Source organism: Centruroides sculpturatus, unplaced genomic scaffold, assembly GCF_000671375.1.
Source record: "Centruroides sculpturatus isolate CEXI.00-Female unplaced genomic scaffold, Cexi_2.0 scaffold143, whole genome shotgun sequence".
Lineage (NCBI taxonomy): Eukaryota > Metazoa > Arthropoda > Arachnida > Scorpiones > Buthidae > Centruroides > Centruroides sculpturatus.
The window spans coordinates 8,840-26,894 of NW_019384447.1; the positions used below are offsets into that span (position 1 = coordinate 8,840).

Here is an 18,055-nt window from a genome sequence, read left to right on the forward strand (position 1 = left end):
TTGAATTGAATTTATATTATAAAATGATAAATTATCATTTAAAATTTTAATATTTACTATATAGCATGGTATTTACAATAATATAATAATGTAGAATATTTAAGAATATTTTAAAAATTCTTAAACATTCTTAATTTTACATTGAGATTTGAAGTAATAGCAAAATAACTTATAATATTCTTTTAATATTAATTCTTTATGATTTTTTTAAAATAATATTAATTTAAGACATTTCATTTATAATCATACATACCCTGCACTTAAAACAATCTGGATGCCAAGATTTATCCAAAGCAGAAATGTAATTTTCTGTTATCGGTCCCTTACATCCACCACATTTAGGTGCAAATAAATCCAAATAATCTCTTTTACAATATGCTTTTCCCTCTTTCTCATGATAGCCATCTTCACCAAATTTTCCTCCACATTTTGCACAGAGGAAATGTTCTGGATGCCACGTTTTATCCAAAGCTGTGACACATCTCTGAAATTATCAATGTAATCTCAATATTTTTTAAAGTAAAAATTAATATAACAAGAAAAATGACTGAGATAAAGTTTTGAAAATTACAATATTCAAATTTCCTAATATCAATATTTTATTAGAAAATTTATGTGAAATTTTCATAAATTTACTCTTTCAATATCAATGTACTAATTTAGAGCAATACTTTAGATTTACATACTAAATTATTTTATTTGTTTATTATGTTTGGGAAATTACAAGTTTGGTAAGTTATTATGTTCTTTTGTAAGTATTATTATTAAAAATTGTCAACATTAACTCAGACATTTTTATAAATTATCTTTCAATTAAGAGATTCTAATTTTAGTAAATTATTTCTACAATAAATAATATCTGAGCTTAATTTTTCAAAGAAAATCTTTGTCCAGAAAATAATTTAACCTATAAAAATTAGAAAATTAGTTCATCACTGTGTATTTACAGATTTACTGACAATACTTTTTCTTAAATTGCTTAAATTAAATAAGCCAAAAATTGATGAGTATTTTCACTCTTATCATTCAAATCATCTTGAGTTAGATTCAATATAAAGATACAAGTGCAGAACAAAATAATCATATTTAAATTTAAAACACAAAAATCACTTTAAATTTTTAAACTTTTTTTAATAAATTTACACATTTTTTTAAAATTATAGTAAAATAAGATAAATTGTGAAATATTTCTTTAAAATGTCTTTGTTGTTAAACAGTTTCTATGAAGATAAAAACAATTTCTATATGAAATGAATATACTGTACTAGCATATACTAGAGCATAATATGCTCTAGTATATGCTAGTACAGTATTCAATAACAATTCAATGCTAGCATTGAATTGTTATTACTGTATTTTAAATATTTGGCTAACACCTTTGTAGAACAAATCTTTTAAGCCAAACATTCTCAAACTTCTGGTAATTAATTTTAAGATTTACCTTATAAATGTTTCTTTTGTATGTTTTATAAAACTTGATCAAAATAAATCATGTTTACAAATATACTGTAAAGCATTTAAAAAATTGAAAACAATTTAAAATAAACTTCTATAAACAAAACAATAAAAATGACAAAATATAACTAATAAATTGAACACAATATTTAACAAATCTAAATGTTTCAAAATTACTGTCTAAAGAATCAACAAGATAAAAATCAAAATTAATTTAAATAGCTAAACTCCCTAGAATTCTTCACACAAAAGTTTATGGCCCCTCTAACTCTACCAATAATAAAATTTAAAACTTTAACATTTTTTTTTTAAACTTTACTATTTAATTGATCCATGTTACTAGAAAACTTCCATTCAATTTTTTTTGTTACCCTAAAATTTTTATCTCAAAGCTCTAATTTAGTTCCTTCTGTCTGAACTAAGTATCCTTCTAAGATTGTAAAATCTTATAGTAATCTGATTATATAAATTGCTTTTTAAATAGTCAAAAGTGCTATTTGCCATCATTAATCTGGATTATCACTCTTCTAAGATTTACTATAAATTGAGTAATATTTTCATAATCATTTATCAATCTCCAGATGAAATTTTCTTCCATCTAATGATCAAAACTTTTCCTTTCTCTGCATTTTCTCACTTAATCATGTTCATGTTCAAACACTACTATTATAACAATTAAAACTTTAAAAAGTTTGCTATAAATTAGTATAGCTCTATTTAATACTAACAGAAATTAGTAATTATTATTATTATTATACTAAAATTTATGGTGCTACTTCATATATTATTTAGAAATAATTTTTTAATAATATTTTTAATTTTGTAAAACTTTTTATTCAAATAATGAAATTTAAAACTTTTGCATTTATATTTCAAAAAATAAATTTTAAAATTTTATTATTATATTTAATTTAGTTCCATGATTTTACAAAACTCCATATTTCAAAATCAACAAAAAATAATCAGTTTTATGGATCAATCTGCAATTTTGATGGATTCAATAAACAAAAATTTTTAAGGATAAAATTATTTTAAAAATTGGGCTTATATTGTTCAACAGGTAAACGTTCTTGCAGTTTAATACTATCCCATAGCCAGTCAATAACAATAATAATAGCATTTTTTGGTGGATTTGAATTAACAATGTCAAGAAAATGTGTTGACTTTTTAATTTCATGATTCTGAAGTAAAATGCCACCATAAGCTATGAAATATCTCTTCAGTGTTTCAAAATTATCTACATCTTCAGGAATATATAACTTAACATTAGTAAATATATCTACAAGCACTTTTTTAGGTGAATTAGAATCTTCCAAACAATGTCGTTTTATTCCTTTTTTTGGTGTATTTTCTTTGTTCATTAATACTGAATTATCTTTATCATTATCTAATATTTCAAAATCAGCAGTTTGTTTAGACTTCTCATATAAGACTTCCAACTCTTCTAAAGTTGTTGCCTCTTTCCAAGTTTTATCATAACGAATTAAAGTAACACGAGGAAACCTTATTGATATTCCTGCTGTATGAGCTTCAGCTTTAGAAAATTCTGCTCCTGCAATCTCCCATACCTGTGATGTTTTTGGATCTTTACAAACAAAATCTGGAATTAAAGATTTTTTAACGTTTAACCAATGAGGGATATCTGTGTCATTGTTAACTTTCACCATGTCTAATTCTGTTTGTAATTTTTCTAAAACTGCATCAGTATGTCCTCCATGTACTTTAGTAACTGTACACCACTTTTGGGATGTCTTATCGAAGCAACCCATTAAAAAAATTGACATCATTCCACCTTTACTACCAGTACCAAAATATGCACCTAAAACAACTAAATCTGCACTGTCAGCCATGCTACCCTCATGAAGATAATCTTTTTTGACTTTCAGCCAATGTCGTTTTCCAGGTTTATAAGTACTCAATGGATCTTTTAAAACAAGTCCTTCTAATCCTTGTTTGAATATTGATGTCATCATATCATTTAATTCTTTTCGAGTTTTAATAAATTTCATTTCAGAAAATTTAATGTGATCTTTAACTTCTTCCATATTTTCTTGCAGAATTTTTCGTCTTTCTTTAAGAGGACAATCCATTAGATCTTTTCCATTGTAATATATACAATCAAACACAAATAAACAAACAGTTGCATCCTTAAAGGCAGTCTTCTTGTGAACACCTAAAGTACCAAATGGCAATGGTTTATCTGTTTTTGTATCTAATAGCAGAATTTCAGAGTCAAGAATCAAGTCTTTTCCTTGTTGAAAAGCTTTAGCTATGTGATCTTTGAAATGTGATATTTTATGCTGTTGTACAGGTTTTAAACTTCGACTAAAATATGTAAAAGTATTACCTTTTTTATGAACTTGAACACGTTCTCCATCATATTTAATCTCAGCATACATGCCGTTTGGGCATTTTTTAAAGGCATTTTCTACAGAACGACAAGGTTCGGCTAGCATTGGTAGAACAGGAGTCAAAACTGCCAATTGTTTAGAAAGACTAGATTCTCCATTTTTTCCTTCTTCATTAATTCTTTGAATAATAGATTTTAAATCATGTGATGTCTGAAATGCTTCATATGCAGAAGGATGAATGCCATCTAAAATATGTTTAGGTCCAGCATTGAACCTCAGATCATGAGTAATCAAACGAATTATCATTTTTAAATCATTTCCAGTACACCTCTGTGTAATTTTTTGTAATATCTTAGTTTGTTCTTCTTCTTTTGTCACATTCGAAAGTTCTTCCAAATATTTATCAACTTCCTTCAAGGTTAAGTTGCTTTTTTTTATCGGTTGACAACTTGCAGATTCTTCGAAAAATATTCTAATTGTTTCGGCAACATCTCCATTTTCTAGATCTTCAAGCATACTCTCTTGATTTGTTCCGAATATTTGACTAAATAATTTTACTAACTGTTTGCTTTGCAAATTATATATTCTCTTACTTACAGCTGGTAACAGCATTTTAACCCAAAGATAAAGATCTCTATTTGGATCTGCCTTGAGAAAATCACTAACTGCTTGAGATTTTTTTAGGTAACTTGATTCTTCGGCAATATTAGCACATAAACGTCGAAAATCTTTAAAAGAATCGCCTTTTGTTTTGTTTCCAACTATTTTCGGATTTTCTTTTTTTAAACTAAAGGCATTGACTGTATCGTCGAACTTTTGCTTTTTTCTTGGAGATGGAGGAGACTTTGAGGGTTGCATGTGTTTAAGTATCTCGTCTTTATCGTTTTCTTCTAGATCTTCCCATCCTTCTAAATCTGCAGGCTTTTCTATTTTCTTCGTAGTAGCTCGAGCTCTCGATAACTGCTTAAACATACAAGCTACATGATACCACTGTTTCATATCACCTTCTCCATCAGTAAAAGGATTTGGCACGACTTTACCAATTCTACAGCATCCTTTATCAATTTTTTCCTTACATTCCTTACAGGACGCGGTGCCTCGTTTAGCATAATCTACACAATATCTATTGTTGGCCATAACTGCTTAAAACCACATTAAACATGACGAAACCGTCCTCTAAACATAACAAAACGTTACCACGACAATCGGTAAACACATCTACGCATAGTTAACTCAACAATCGCTTGGTGTCGCAACCACTTTCGCGAAAAAGTGACGTCATTTATTTAATGGCGTTTTATCGTTTAATTTTTAAAACTCAAATTAATGAAAGTTTAGCAAATAGAAAATACGTAAAATCTTTTTATATACAATAGTATAACAATAGAACTGAAATAGGAACGAGGTTAATGCACCGATAAAACTTTTATTTTCGAATTCCCTAGAACTTCCCTAGAAATTTCGGAAAAATCAATAATGACAGAATGAATGAATCTTTATTATATTATAAACAATTTAAACTAGTTAAATTTTCATAATAAATAATATTTAATATTTATTTTTAAAAAAATCATCAATAATCCGTTTTTAAAATATTTAATATTAAAAAAATCAATTTAAAAAAAGTTATATGATTCACGAATCTAATAATATTCCTTTAAATAAATAATAAATTATACGGAAATTTATTTTAAAAACTAACAATAAAATTAATAATAAATTTTAAAATCATTTCAAAACAAAGTCTTAAATTGAAATGTTTATTTACGCTCCAGAAAGTACATAAAATAATTTTAAAATCTAATTAATTAATCTTCCGCATACACCACTTAAGTCGGTAAAAGATGATAAATTTTGTGCTAGTGCCAACAGAAAAAAACCAGGAAAAGACATTTTTGGTGCAGTACAAAATTATATTTACTCTTACCTTATATAGGAATTAACCATGTCGGTATAGTATTTCGGGATTTAATAAAGCGAATTTTTTAATTTCTATGGTTTTTCCAAATGAGCAAGAAAAATATAGAACATTTGAAATTTTTTCTTTTATATTTTTTGTTATTAACGAAAATATATGATTATATTCTAATCTATTCTTAAATAATTATATTTCTGAATGGCAAATTTAAAATTAAGCTTTAATAGATTAGAAAAAGACTTACGTCTAAAATAGGTCCATTGCAATGAGCACATTTTGGTGCAAAAATCTTATGATAATCGCCTTCACAATATGTTCTACCTTCTTTTTCAAAAAATGTTTTGTTTGCTAATTCTTGTTTGCAATGATAACAAGTGAAATGTTCTGGATGCCAAGTTTTGCCCAAAGCATTCACTGCCTAAATAAAAGACATTAACAAGTGAAACGAGCTTGTGATGACATTTAATTTGATTTTTTCATTTAATTTTAAATTTATTGAGTAATTATTTAAAAACTTATTATGCATTAAAAATTTTTATATAGTTTTATCTGGCATGTTTTAACTCTAATTCAATGTTAAGTAAACAGGATCTTACCTTTCCACTAATGGATTTCAGGCAGAAAGCACAAGTTTTAGTGTCTGCTCCTTGTTGGCTCATGTTAGACTGAAGATCATCTAACATAGAATGCAACTGTTCCTCGTCAGTGATCTTTGGATCCCGAGAAGGTGTGTGGGTGGAAACTTCAGAGATAGTTAGTGGTGGAGATCTGGAACTGGGCTGGAACGACCCAAGTTGGCAGAAAAGAGCACTTTAATGCATGTAAGGATTATTTTCCCACCCTCCGAAACGTGCCAAAAATTTCTCGCTCAACATCTTACAAAAATGAAATGGGAAATTCCTACTATATAATAGGGGGGTTTAGAGAATAGTTTTAAAAATCTGATATCTTTTACGAGTAGCTAATACCTATTATAGCAATTACTATTACTTATTTTCTGCCATTTGCTGCCGATATATCGTAAACTGCTTATCTCTTGTAAAAAGGTATTAAATAATCCGGATTATTTTCATCTCATACTGACAAGACAAGTGTGAATGAGGAGGCTGCACATGGATACATCACTTTCAAAATAACAGCTGTAGAACAAGCATGCATACTATTTTTAGAGTAGCTGTGGGTGGAGGATGGGAATGATTTTTCTAACTTCAACTTCAGCACATGGAATTACTTGAAACAAAGTCAGAACTGTAGAATTACATTATATGATAGATATATTTTTGTTATTAACTCATTCCATATATAATTTAATAATACAAGTTATAAATTTTGCTATTAGCAAAGTCGTAACTCACAGAAAAGCGGTTAAAAATAATTTAGAATTATACAATTAAAAATGATGAATAAAAATATACACAGTCATTTAAATTGATTCCGTGATTAATAATTATTTTTTTTCTGAATTTTTTTGAATATAAATTTTAAAAATAATTAATAAGATAGCGAAAAACTCCATAATATTGTGTTTCAAGGACATAAAAGGTGCCAGCTATTTTGACATTGAAAGCGAACTGCTAGCAATTTATATATGTCAAGAAGCATAAATAGCAGATCTAGAAAAATTTACATTACATTATCATGTCATGTGAGGCTTCTTTCAAACCTTATACTTCCTAAATATGTAAGGTTTGAAGGAAATTTAACATATTTGTAATATATCAGAAATAACATAGTCAATAATATTTTTGCTCGGTAATATAACTTTTCAATAATAAAATATTTTCATTAAGATAAAAGTTACCTGGAAATCTGTTAAACAAGCCATTAAATCATCTAAATCTTTAGTTGCAAAGGCACTTGATGGGACCGGCTTGCTTGGTGTCTTTTTTGTTGTAGTAGTAATCACTGTACGTCTAGTAACAAGTGGGCTATGTTTTACTGGTCTGCAAAAATATTTTTTCATTAAAAAACTTAGATTTATTTAATTTTGGATAATTTTTAAATTGATGTAAATAAATAGTATGTCACAATATGTGAAGTTTACATCAAAATTTTCATAATAATTGTTTTCAAAATATGTTTTTTTACTCATAAACATGAACATTTTAATCTTACTCAAGCATTTATTTTGTTGACAATTGTTCACAGAATTTTTTATGTAGCTTCTTTATTTCAATGAATTTATTTTAATATTATTTTACTTAATTAAAAATTATTAACAATTAAGTGATGAAACATAAAAAATAATATTGATAACTTTTGTTAAAATATGAGGCGATTTTTAATTTAAAGCTTCATTTTTAAAAAAGTAAAGCTTAAAAATAAAATTCAATATTAATGTAGAAGTTGAGAAATTTTAATGAGACATTGGAGAGATATATCCGTTATATTATTTATAAAATAAATCGTTGGAGATAAATAAAAGAAGGAGCAATCAAAGTATAAACCATATTGTGTATATCACATCTCCAAGAAAGTAAGAAGACAAGAAAAAATACATTTGGGATCTGAACTTATGCCCTTAGATGATATAAAAGTAATAATTCTTAGAATGAAATTAAAAATCACTAAAAGGCAGATTAAATGTATCCTTATAGCTTATATACTAGAGCATTTGCTATGATATCGAAGGGCGTGATCCTGGGATCATGCCCTTCGGCATCATAACAAATAACCCGACATCAAATATATTCTTTCGTTCTGACTGGTCGTTCGATATGGATTTTGATGTCTTTCTTTTTTAATTTAAACACTAGGATTTATATTGTAAATGTTTCTTATCAGTGGCGTAACTATATATAAGTGGGCCCCTGTGCAACATTTGTGTGGGCTCTCCATTGGGCTTTATGTAAGTTTTGCAGCAATACTTAATAAACTTAAAATTATAGCGATAAGTAGTTTACTCATTTTACAAGTAACAAACTACATTAATATACTGTACGCTCCTCACCTATTTTGTGACGAACAGTGGATACCTAAAATTTTTCTGGACTTAAATTGCAGCAAATAGATCCACTGCTTTGGACAAGCCGTTCCTTCGCTTTGGAATTTTCGATAGAAAGTAATTCTAACATTTAGTCTCTTTTCGGTAATTGAACTGTTCAAAAGTTTTTAAAATAATTTTCAGTTTAGAAAATAAACTTTCCATAGAAGCCGTATTGGCATTTTTTACAATATTTTTTTTTTACAATATCGTAAAAAAAAAAGTTGTGCAGACATCTGAAAAGCTGGGTACAAACGCATGGTTTCCAATTAGAAGTAGACCCACTAATTCTTTTGGCAATATTTTTCTCTAAGCCAAACCTGAACGCGAGAACTTATGTTGGAAATGATTACTTTCGTAGCAGGGTGAGAAGTTTTCTGCAGCTCAATACAATTTGTCATTATTAGTTGAGACCAGGGTCAAGGAAAGAATAGTGTAAAACGTATTAACCACAGTACCACCGTATTCAGACCCTCGAATTGATTCGTAAACTGTGATATTATTATATCTAAAGTAGCATAAAAAACTCATACAGGTAACCCCCGTATAACACGGCACTTCTATAGCACGGATTCGCTCTAACACGGTTCGAGAATTGGTACCATCCCCCGTATAACACGGTACTTTTATAGCACGGATTCACTCTGACACGGTTCGAGAATTGGGTAAAACCCTCGTACAACAGGAAATGTAATAAATTTTTACATACTTAAGTAATAATAGTTCACGAAAATTATTATTTTCGTGAACTATTAGTACTTAAGTATGTAAATTTTCTCTTCTCGCCTTCTGTCGATACACGTGGTCCTTCTCGAAACTTGTTTCAATGTTGCCAGATCGCGACGCTTCTGCTTCTGATGTTGCCGAATGTTTTTCCCTTATTCCATACTTGCTTTATTCTTCATAAGTGCTTAGCACCATATAAGGAAATTTATAAAGACCTTTTAACTAGAAGCAAGCAATCTAAAATTACATACATTTTGCAAAAGGTAAAGCATGGATCTGAAGATAATGCAGAAAAATGCTCAGAGGATAAGGATAACTTGCCAAAAAGAAAACGCTCTCGGTTAATTAATAGTGTTTTTAGTGATGACGAAGAAAACATTGTTTAATTTATATTAATATGTATCAATTTAAAAAATTTTAATGAAGATATTTATCTTAATTATGAAAATATACCATCATGTTTACTAATTTTTGGAACCTAACCCTCCTTTTCGTATTAGTTCTTTGTTTCGTATAACACGGATTCGCATAACACGGCAATTTTTTGGAACGTAACTACCGTGTTATACGGGGGTTACCTGTACTATATATTAAACCAGATCGCGGGAGAAGCTTTAGTCTTTTCATAATTCATTGAAATACAGTACCGACATTATTTACCCACGTGTGCCTCCAGAAATGTAGTAGAGGCATAAATAGTCGAGATTTGGAAAATTAAATTTCAAGTATTTCTATGATTTGCTTATGATTATCACGGATTTTTCCTCTTGATTGAGAGAAATTTTATTTGTAGTTTTTCAGAAAGGTAGCACCTTTGATTAGCTCCTGTCAAGATAGTTCAAGCATCTTCGAAACAGTAAATGGTTTCTAGTATGTGCGATATCAAAACGAATATGAACATTAAGAAGACAAAACGGAATGTCTCTAGCGTCTTTGTCTTTGTTACTTCGTGCTTGTTCTTAGTGAAAAGACTAATTTTTGTGAAAACTCTCAGCATGTCCAAGTCCCGCCCTAGTTGCTATGAGCCCCTGTACAATTATCCAGGTTTCACAATAATAGTTACGCCATTGTTTCTTATTTACTAACAATTTTAGCCACTTACAAGTTAAAATCGCACTTTTAACAATTACGGAATTACCTATTCCAAAAACAAAACAAAAAAAAAGTTGAAATTCTAGATCAGGGGTGGTGAACCTATGGCACGCGTGCCCAAAGTGGCACATAAGGAAAAATAATCTTGCACGTAACGTATCATATGATTTCGATTTATGATATGTCTTTTTTAACCATCCTTTCGGATTTCCACTCGATGATACTTTTTCAATTGGCTTTTTTACATTTATTCTAATTAAAGCATATTCGTTTAATTTGTTTAAATATCGTTATTTGAAGTCTAAAACTTTGGCACGCATAAACAACTTTAAAGCTAAGTATACTTACTATATGGCATGCGATCTCAAAAAGGTTCGCCACCCCTGTTCCAGATGTTTGGATAAATTAAAATATGCTAAAATATTTGATATTTTAGCAATTTTAGCGAATAGCGATAAATATTTGATAATTATCTTGAATTCTAGTAATTGAATTGATATGTACTGTACAATTAATTGATCTGATGACCAAGAGATAAGAGGTTCTCTTTTGCCTAGAAGGCTTTAAGCTCTAATCTAAATAAAATTTCTACTTTTTAATATATTCGAATTGAAATATTGTTCCTCATTCTTCATCCATTCTAAACGATCCACTGTATATCAAGCTCGTCCATAATGAAATTGAAGCTAACTATATACAGTAAATCACTTTATGTTGAACACCCTTGGTTCCATAACAATGTGTCCAATTTAGATGCATTAGATATAATTTTTTTTTAGTGTATATTGTTATAATTTCGACCAATAATAAACTTAAGTTACTTGTCGGAGCTTAACTAAACTTTTCATCCTTTTCTATTTTTAATAATTAGTTTACTTTTTATGGTTTAATAATAAATGTTTGAAATAAAATTCAGAATTTATGCATTTTTTATTGTGATATTTAAAACAGTAAAGACTTATTATTACAAAACAACGAAACTTAAAGAATAGAATCACCTATTTATATCAACTATGAAAGTTCGAAATTTAATTCACTGAAAACAATATATGCTATAATTTCTATACATTATATAATGTTAATATATATATTTTATATAAATCAATGTAATTGTTATTAATAGACACAATCGAACAAAGATTTGTTTCATTCAAATATAAATAAGCAAAATGAATTTAATTCTGGACTTCGGGGCCATATGAAGATTATTCTTATTGACTAAAATAATTAATATACAGACTTAGTTTGATTTCTTCTGAGGACAAATAAAACAACTTGTAACAATTGTATCTAGTTCAATAACTTAAATGTACAGTATTCTTATTGTTCGGGGACAATTGCACACGCTTCATTATTATAGAAAAGTTTCTCAGGTACGTACTGAGAAATAGATCATACCTGTGTATTAACTTAAAGTCATAATATTTTCGATCTTTTCAATAAAAATTATTCTTAATTTAATGATAGTCTATATAATGCTTTATTAAACTATTTATATAACATTAATAACAATAAATAAATAATATATAATTATAAATAATAATGTAGTAATATACGATATTATTTAACACAAACTTAATGAACTATAGATACAATGTTTATATTAATATAAACAAATAGCAAATAGAATTAAGTTATAGCAAATAAAAAATAGATTATAATAAATAAATTTTATTTTGATCTATGACTTCTTAATTTTTTTTAAAAAATTCTATTCTCAAACAATTTACAAAAAATATTAATTCAAAATTCGAAATTGATAAAATCTAATGAATTGTATTTTTATTTTGTGTAGATGCATCTTGGTCCTAACTAGATCGACAGATACAGTATTATTCAAATCTCTTAAGGATCGTATTAAATAATTCATAATGTTTTTTAAAATTTATTAAAACACTTCATCTTACAGTTAGTTTACGAAGTATTGTACTGTACATGATTACAAATGTACTGTACTGTATATGATTATAAATGTACTGTACAGTACTGTGCTTGTATGTTTCCTCAATAACGTATAATGAAACGACGTTAAGTGAGGGTTTGTAAAAACATTTTACTTGATAAGAAATATTCTTGTCATAGAAACAATCTATAAAAATATTTCTATCTGAAGATTTTCTAATAATTGGTTTTTTAGCAAATTTAATGTACAGAATAATGATATATGTCTGTACGGAATAATCCTTACTCTAAAAACTACTCAAATAAATTGGAGTAGTTTTTAGAGTCAAGGGTTATTCCGTACAGACATATATATATCATTATTTCGTATATTTCGATGTTTCTTAATACTAGAGGAGAAGGTGGTATTATGGAACCCCAATTACATTTCAGTGAATTGTAAACAAGGTATCATAACTACACCCACATTTTTTGTGCGAAAAGTACTGGTAACTAGTAAACTAAATGTTCCTAATTGGATTTTTCGCTAGTGTAATTATAAGTATGGTTTTTGAAGGCTTTTGTACAAAAAGTCCGAAAGTAGGCTTAGAGAAAATCGGGTGGTAATATGGAACCTTACTGTATATTTTCAAAAAAATGCTTTAATGTAGCCAAAAATAAATAGGAAAAGACAAAAAATGTTAAATAATTACCAAATTATTTACTCCAATGTATTTTATTGCAAAAATGCTTTTATAATAGAAAAATATGACCTCCGTCAGCAATATATATACCAGCAGCTCTTTTTCGATATTCTCGGAAAGAATGGGCTTTCTACCTAGTGTTTTTTTCACAAATTGCTTTGGAGGAATGTTTGCTTGCAAATAGAAAGTTCGGAGGAGTTGAGTTCCATATTACTGTAAAAGCACCAATGGGGTCCATATTTCACGCATCACCATCTTGAATTAACTTATGTCTGTCAAGACCAAAATTTAAAAACATGAACGTCACACAGATTAATACGTATTCCTAAGTCTCTGGAACGGAATACATGCACCAGTGAACCTACAACTACACGATTTATATTTTAAAAATAATTAAATTCACTTAGCATTCAAAACTTGCGAATTTTGAAAAAAAACAAATTTGCTGATTAAATACGGATAATCGTTCAACTGAAGTAAAACGGGTTTTCCCCTTGCTATGGATGTCTGCCTAGTTCAGTTCAGCCACATTCCGCTACAGTTTGCCTTTATTATCAGTTCAAAATGAGGTGGTTCCATAATACCCGCAGTGTTCCATAATACCACCTTCTCCTCTAATAGTTTTAAAATTATTTAAGATCCATACACTTAATTTATAAATAACAAACGACAATTTATTTCTATTGTACTGTCCACGATCAGAAAACCTTCTCGGGGAGAAATATAAATCCCTTAGAAACTATCGAATATAAATGAAAAGTAACATATTAAAAAAAGATTATTTTTACATAAAACCTCGAAATCCTCTCACTTTTAATTTTTATTATAAGGGGTCGTTAAAGCATTACATCAGCGAAGTTTGCCCTTTTTTGATCCCCCTTCATTACTAACAAGTAAGTTCATTCCTCATTCAAGTCCATTCACCATCGTCAGAAAACCTCCTCCTCTAATTATGGCACCATGTCAGAAGTTTTAACCGTTCGCAAATACAGCAAATTCCTCACTGAACGTCATCGAATTTCTTCTATGATACATCTGTAATCATTAACAATTATTGTTGATGCATTTTCTTTGTAAACAATAAAATAGATCCTATAAGGTAGAAAACAATGCTGGAAGTTGCAAACACGATCCGATTACGATGATATTAATCAAATTAAATGTTATTTATATCATTTAGCCTATGGTAAACTTGGTTTTGTTATACGTTGTTTCGCTTAACTCTACAATTTCCAAGAATCTATCGCCGAAGATTAAGTGAGGACATGCTATACATAGGAATTATTTTTTGATGATTGGAGAAAAAAATAAACAACGGGTGCAATCTTACGTCATCGAAGACCCACCCTCTCTTCCCCCATCGTCAGCAATCGTCAGATTCAAACGAGTCCCTCCTCCACGTAAACTGCTGACAAAATACTTGAATGGTCCCTACATGAAATTTTACTAGAAATGAACATTAAAGTCTTAACAGGAACGAAGCGAAATGATCTCGAATAAAACTTGAATAAAAATGTAAATTCAACATGAATTTTTTTATATAGTCGTAAAAATTTACAAATTTTAACTAATATATTTATTGCCTACATTTTCAGTCATAAGTTATAAGTTTAAAACTTAATATTTTTTTACCGATTAATAAAGTTATAATTATTTGGTAAAATAATGATTTTTGTATTACAATTTGAATAATATTTTATTTTACAAAAACAAATTTTGAAATGGGATGTCATGTGACTTCCATTTCAACTATTTCTTCGGTCACAGAAAAAGAAAAAAATAATAATAATAGAATCGATGGGTCGTCACGAAATTTTTGAACAAGTGAGAAAAGTGAATCATATAATTATGAAATTGGTACGCTTTTCTATGGGACGTTCGACTAATTCCAATATATATATATATATATATATATATGTCTCGAAATATTCGATATATATATATATATATATTTCGAATATTTCGAAAAGGACTTGAATTTAGATACGTTACAGACTCCTCACTTGGATTGAGGATCAAATTTTAATAATACCTTCTCATTAAAATAAAGAAAGGAGACGAAATCATACTTCGGATGATGATAAAAGTCCTTCGACATCAAAATTACCAGCGGAAAATCCGCAGAAAGTTCGAAAGAGTACAAGAAAATAAATCAACAAATATTACAGAACAGAGACCGTTAATACCTGATGAAAATATGACCATTGGAATAGGCCATTGTTTAGACATAGACGTAGTGCTATAAAAGTGTATAAGATATCGATCAAAGATCAAAGGCGGGTATCAGAATTCAAAGTGAAAAGGAAATTAAAAATGTTGTTAAAAATGTTGTAAAGAAATTTTATTTGAAAAACAAAAGATTTTTTCATTAAAATTATTATTATTGAAATTTTTGTTGTGAACACTTTATATTAGGCACAAGTGGGGGAAGGGGGTTTGGGCCATTTATGTTGGCCATTCAGGTGAAGCCCTCTAGTACGAAATAAAATTTTGCCTGGCATAGATTTATTACGTGGGACACATTTGGAATTTAAAATATGTACAAAGCATACAGGTATTTTGTAAATTTAATTTATTTCTAAATGGACTATACTGAACTGCAACAACCTCTGGAATCCGCGAAGAAAAGTTCATGGTATATAGGAATCAGCGGTTAAATTTAAAGATGATTTAATTGAAAATTCTTATTTCATTCTAAGAAATTATGAAAATAATTTTTATAATATTTATATAAATGTAATGAATTAACTAAGTTTTTACTTGAAAACATTTATTATTGTTTTTATTTACACAAGTTTCATTAATTATGTAAACTAATAATTTTATCTTTAAAAATAAATTATAAACAGAATAATCATTTATATAATATTAATACTAATTTACAAAATTAAGAATCAAAAATAATTTTAATTTTAAAAATATTCCTTATTCAATTTAACTGATAAATGAAATTAAATCATGTGATAATCTGAATATATTTATTTACATTTTGAGTCAGCTACAATTCGAAATGCATTTTTTGCGGACGTATGTCAGCGGTTTTTAATTTTAATATAAACAAATGTGCATCTGGCAATCATCTAAATTATGATTGGATATATTTTTCTGGTAAGATGACCTATAGTGATTTATACATATCAAATAAGGAATATATTCATAAATTTAAATATTACTTTATAAATATTAGTTTAAATTATTATTAAAAAACTTGAATTATTTTAATAATTTGCCGTTTAATAAATATTAAAATGTTTTGTTCAGAGAATAAACTTAAATAATTTTGTAAAAGTTAAGTAGATAGTTCACAGAATTGCCTAACGTCTGAATTTAGACATTGGCTAAAAGCCTAATATCTATTTATAATCACTAAATAGTGTTTGCTATTATTTAAAAATTATCTAACAATTATTATTGTTTTAAAATTTTTGGACATAATTTCAGACTGAAAACTTATATTCATTTATAAAATTACTAATGTATTAGAATAATTACAATGATTACAGTTTTTGCATTATTAATATGTAATATTAAAGATAAATAACATAATATATTTCATTCAGTAAAGCAAAATTAAAAATAAAATTGAATAANTGTACTAAAACAGTACATAATTATAATATAAATACTATTATATGTAATAATATTTTAAAATTTGATATTTTATTACTTAGTATATTGTTTTAATTTATTTTATTCACTTGTTGTGACAAAGGATAATATATTATTTATTAAATAGATAATTTGTTATAATATTCAATATCTATTTTTCAACAGTAGTTGAATTTTCTTTGATATTCTATCTGCTATATGATGAATTGCAGCTGTTATTCAAACTAAATCAGCATAGAAATAGAAATTGAATAAATTGACAATTTTTACTAAAAAAACCCTTTAGTTTTATAACATATACCTACATAATTAATATCTTAAATATTTTAAATTTAATACATTCTTTAAATATTAAAATTAAAAAATATATTTTTAAAATTTTACTATTTAAAAAAATTATTAAATTTAAAATATAAGGAATATTATATTTTAAATTTTAAAAATGCTTTAAATTACACTTGATTTGAATATTTTAACTTGACAAACTTGAATATATTTTAATATTAGAATTATTAATAGACGTTCCGATAATTTAACATGTACTGTATGTTAAATACAATGGATCATTTATAAATTCATTCTTCTAATTGAAAAAAACCATACAAATTTAACGATTACTTCGATTTTCAAAATTTCTATTGAAGCGAGGAGATAGTTGATTCTTTCATATCTAAATTTAGAATATTCTGTGGGAAGGGAAATATCACTGATTCCTTATGAGGACGGCAAAATTCTTTTTTCTGTTCTCTCGTGAGAATAACATTACTCAATCTGTGTAGGATTTTCCTATTCTCGTCTTACATCATATGATACTGCATGTTACGTTATATGATATCATCTATTGCATTTGTAGATTTATATAAATAATAAATATCAAATAATTGTGTCAGGGTCAATGTGTCCAGTAACTATGTGCTCTAATTTCATTAAAAATAAAAAATTCACTCAAACTCTACTGTATTATAGCTTTTTACGTATATTTTTAAGATCTGTATAATGTATATATTTTAATTTGATATTTTAAACGTTCATATAATTAAGGCCTGTTTTTCTTAAATAATTGCTGTTATTAGATACGTGTAAAAAACGAAAACCTGTTTATATTAGTTGGATGTTCTCATTAACAATCTGACTAAATAGTGTATTTGGCACACCTGTTTGGCAATGCAAGAAACATCTATTCGTTTTGGCATTTTGACATATCTCAATTTATCTTTCGTAAATTTTATATTGTAATTGTTGTGATCATCTCATCAATGTTTACATCGTTAAACTCGAAACAAATATGATACATATTTTAAATAAAAAATTACTTTATATTTATCCTACAAATAAA

The 18,055-nt window shown here is 27.4% G+C and overlaps 2 protein-coding genes across 3 annotated transcripts in view; both read right to left on the reverse strand.

The window, feature by feature from the left end:
- Positions 1 to 208: 208 nt before the first annotated feature.
- Positions 209 to 18,055, reverse strand: part of LOC111620414 (paxillin-like) — a 48,538-nt gene continuing 30,691 nt past the window's right edge. For both annotated transcript variants that reach the window (XM_023362331.1, XM_023362330.1), the window contains exons 5-8: positions 7,526 to 7,667; positions 6,321 to 6,503; positions 5,969 to 6,142; positions 209 to 484 (exon numbers count right to left, since the gene is read on the reverse strand). In XM_023362331.1, coding sequence (XP_023218099.1) covers positions 224 to 484; positions 5,969 to 6,142; positions 6,321 to 6,503; positions 7,526 to 7,667 — 760 coding nt within the window. In that variant the 3' untranslated portion in view covers positions 209 to 223. The remainder of the gene's footprint in view (positions 485 to 5,968; positions 6,143 to 6,320; positions 6,504 to 7,525; positions 7,668 to 18,055) is intronic.
- Positions 2,361 to 5,337, reverse strand: LOC111620413 (DNA ligase 3-like). The gene has a single exon (XM_023362329.1). It carries the CDS (start codon positions 4,941 to 4,943, stop codon positions 2,487 to 2,489), a length of 2,457 nt encoding a protein of 818 aa, XP_023218097.1. The 5' UTR covers positions 4,944 to 5,337; the 3' UTR covers positions 2,361 to 2,486.

Bases quoted from the DNA above. Each gene is read 5' to 3' on its own strand.
- LOC111620413 (XM_023362329.1), bottom strand. From the start codon at position 4,943: ATGGCCAACAATAGATATTGTGTAGATTATGCTAAACGAGGCACCGCG.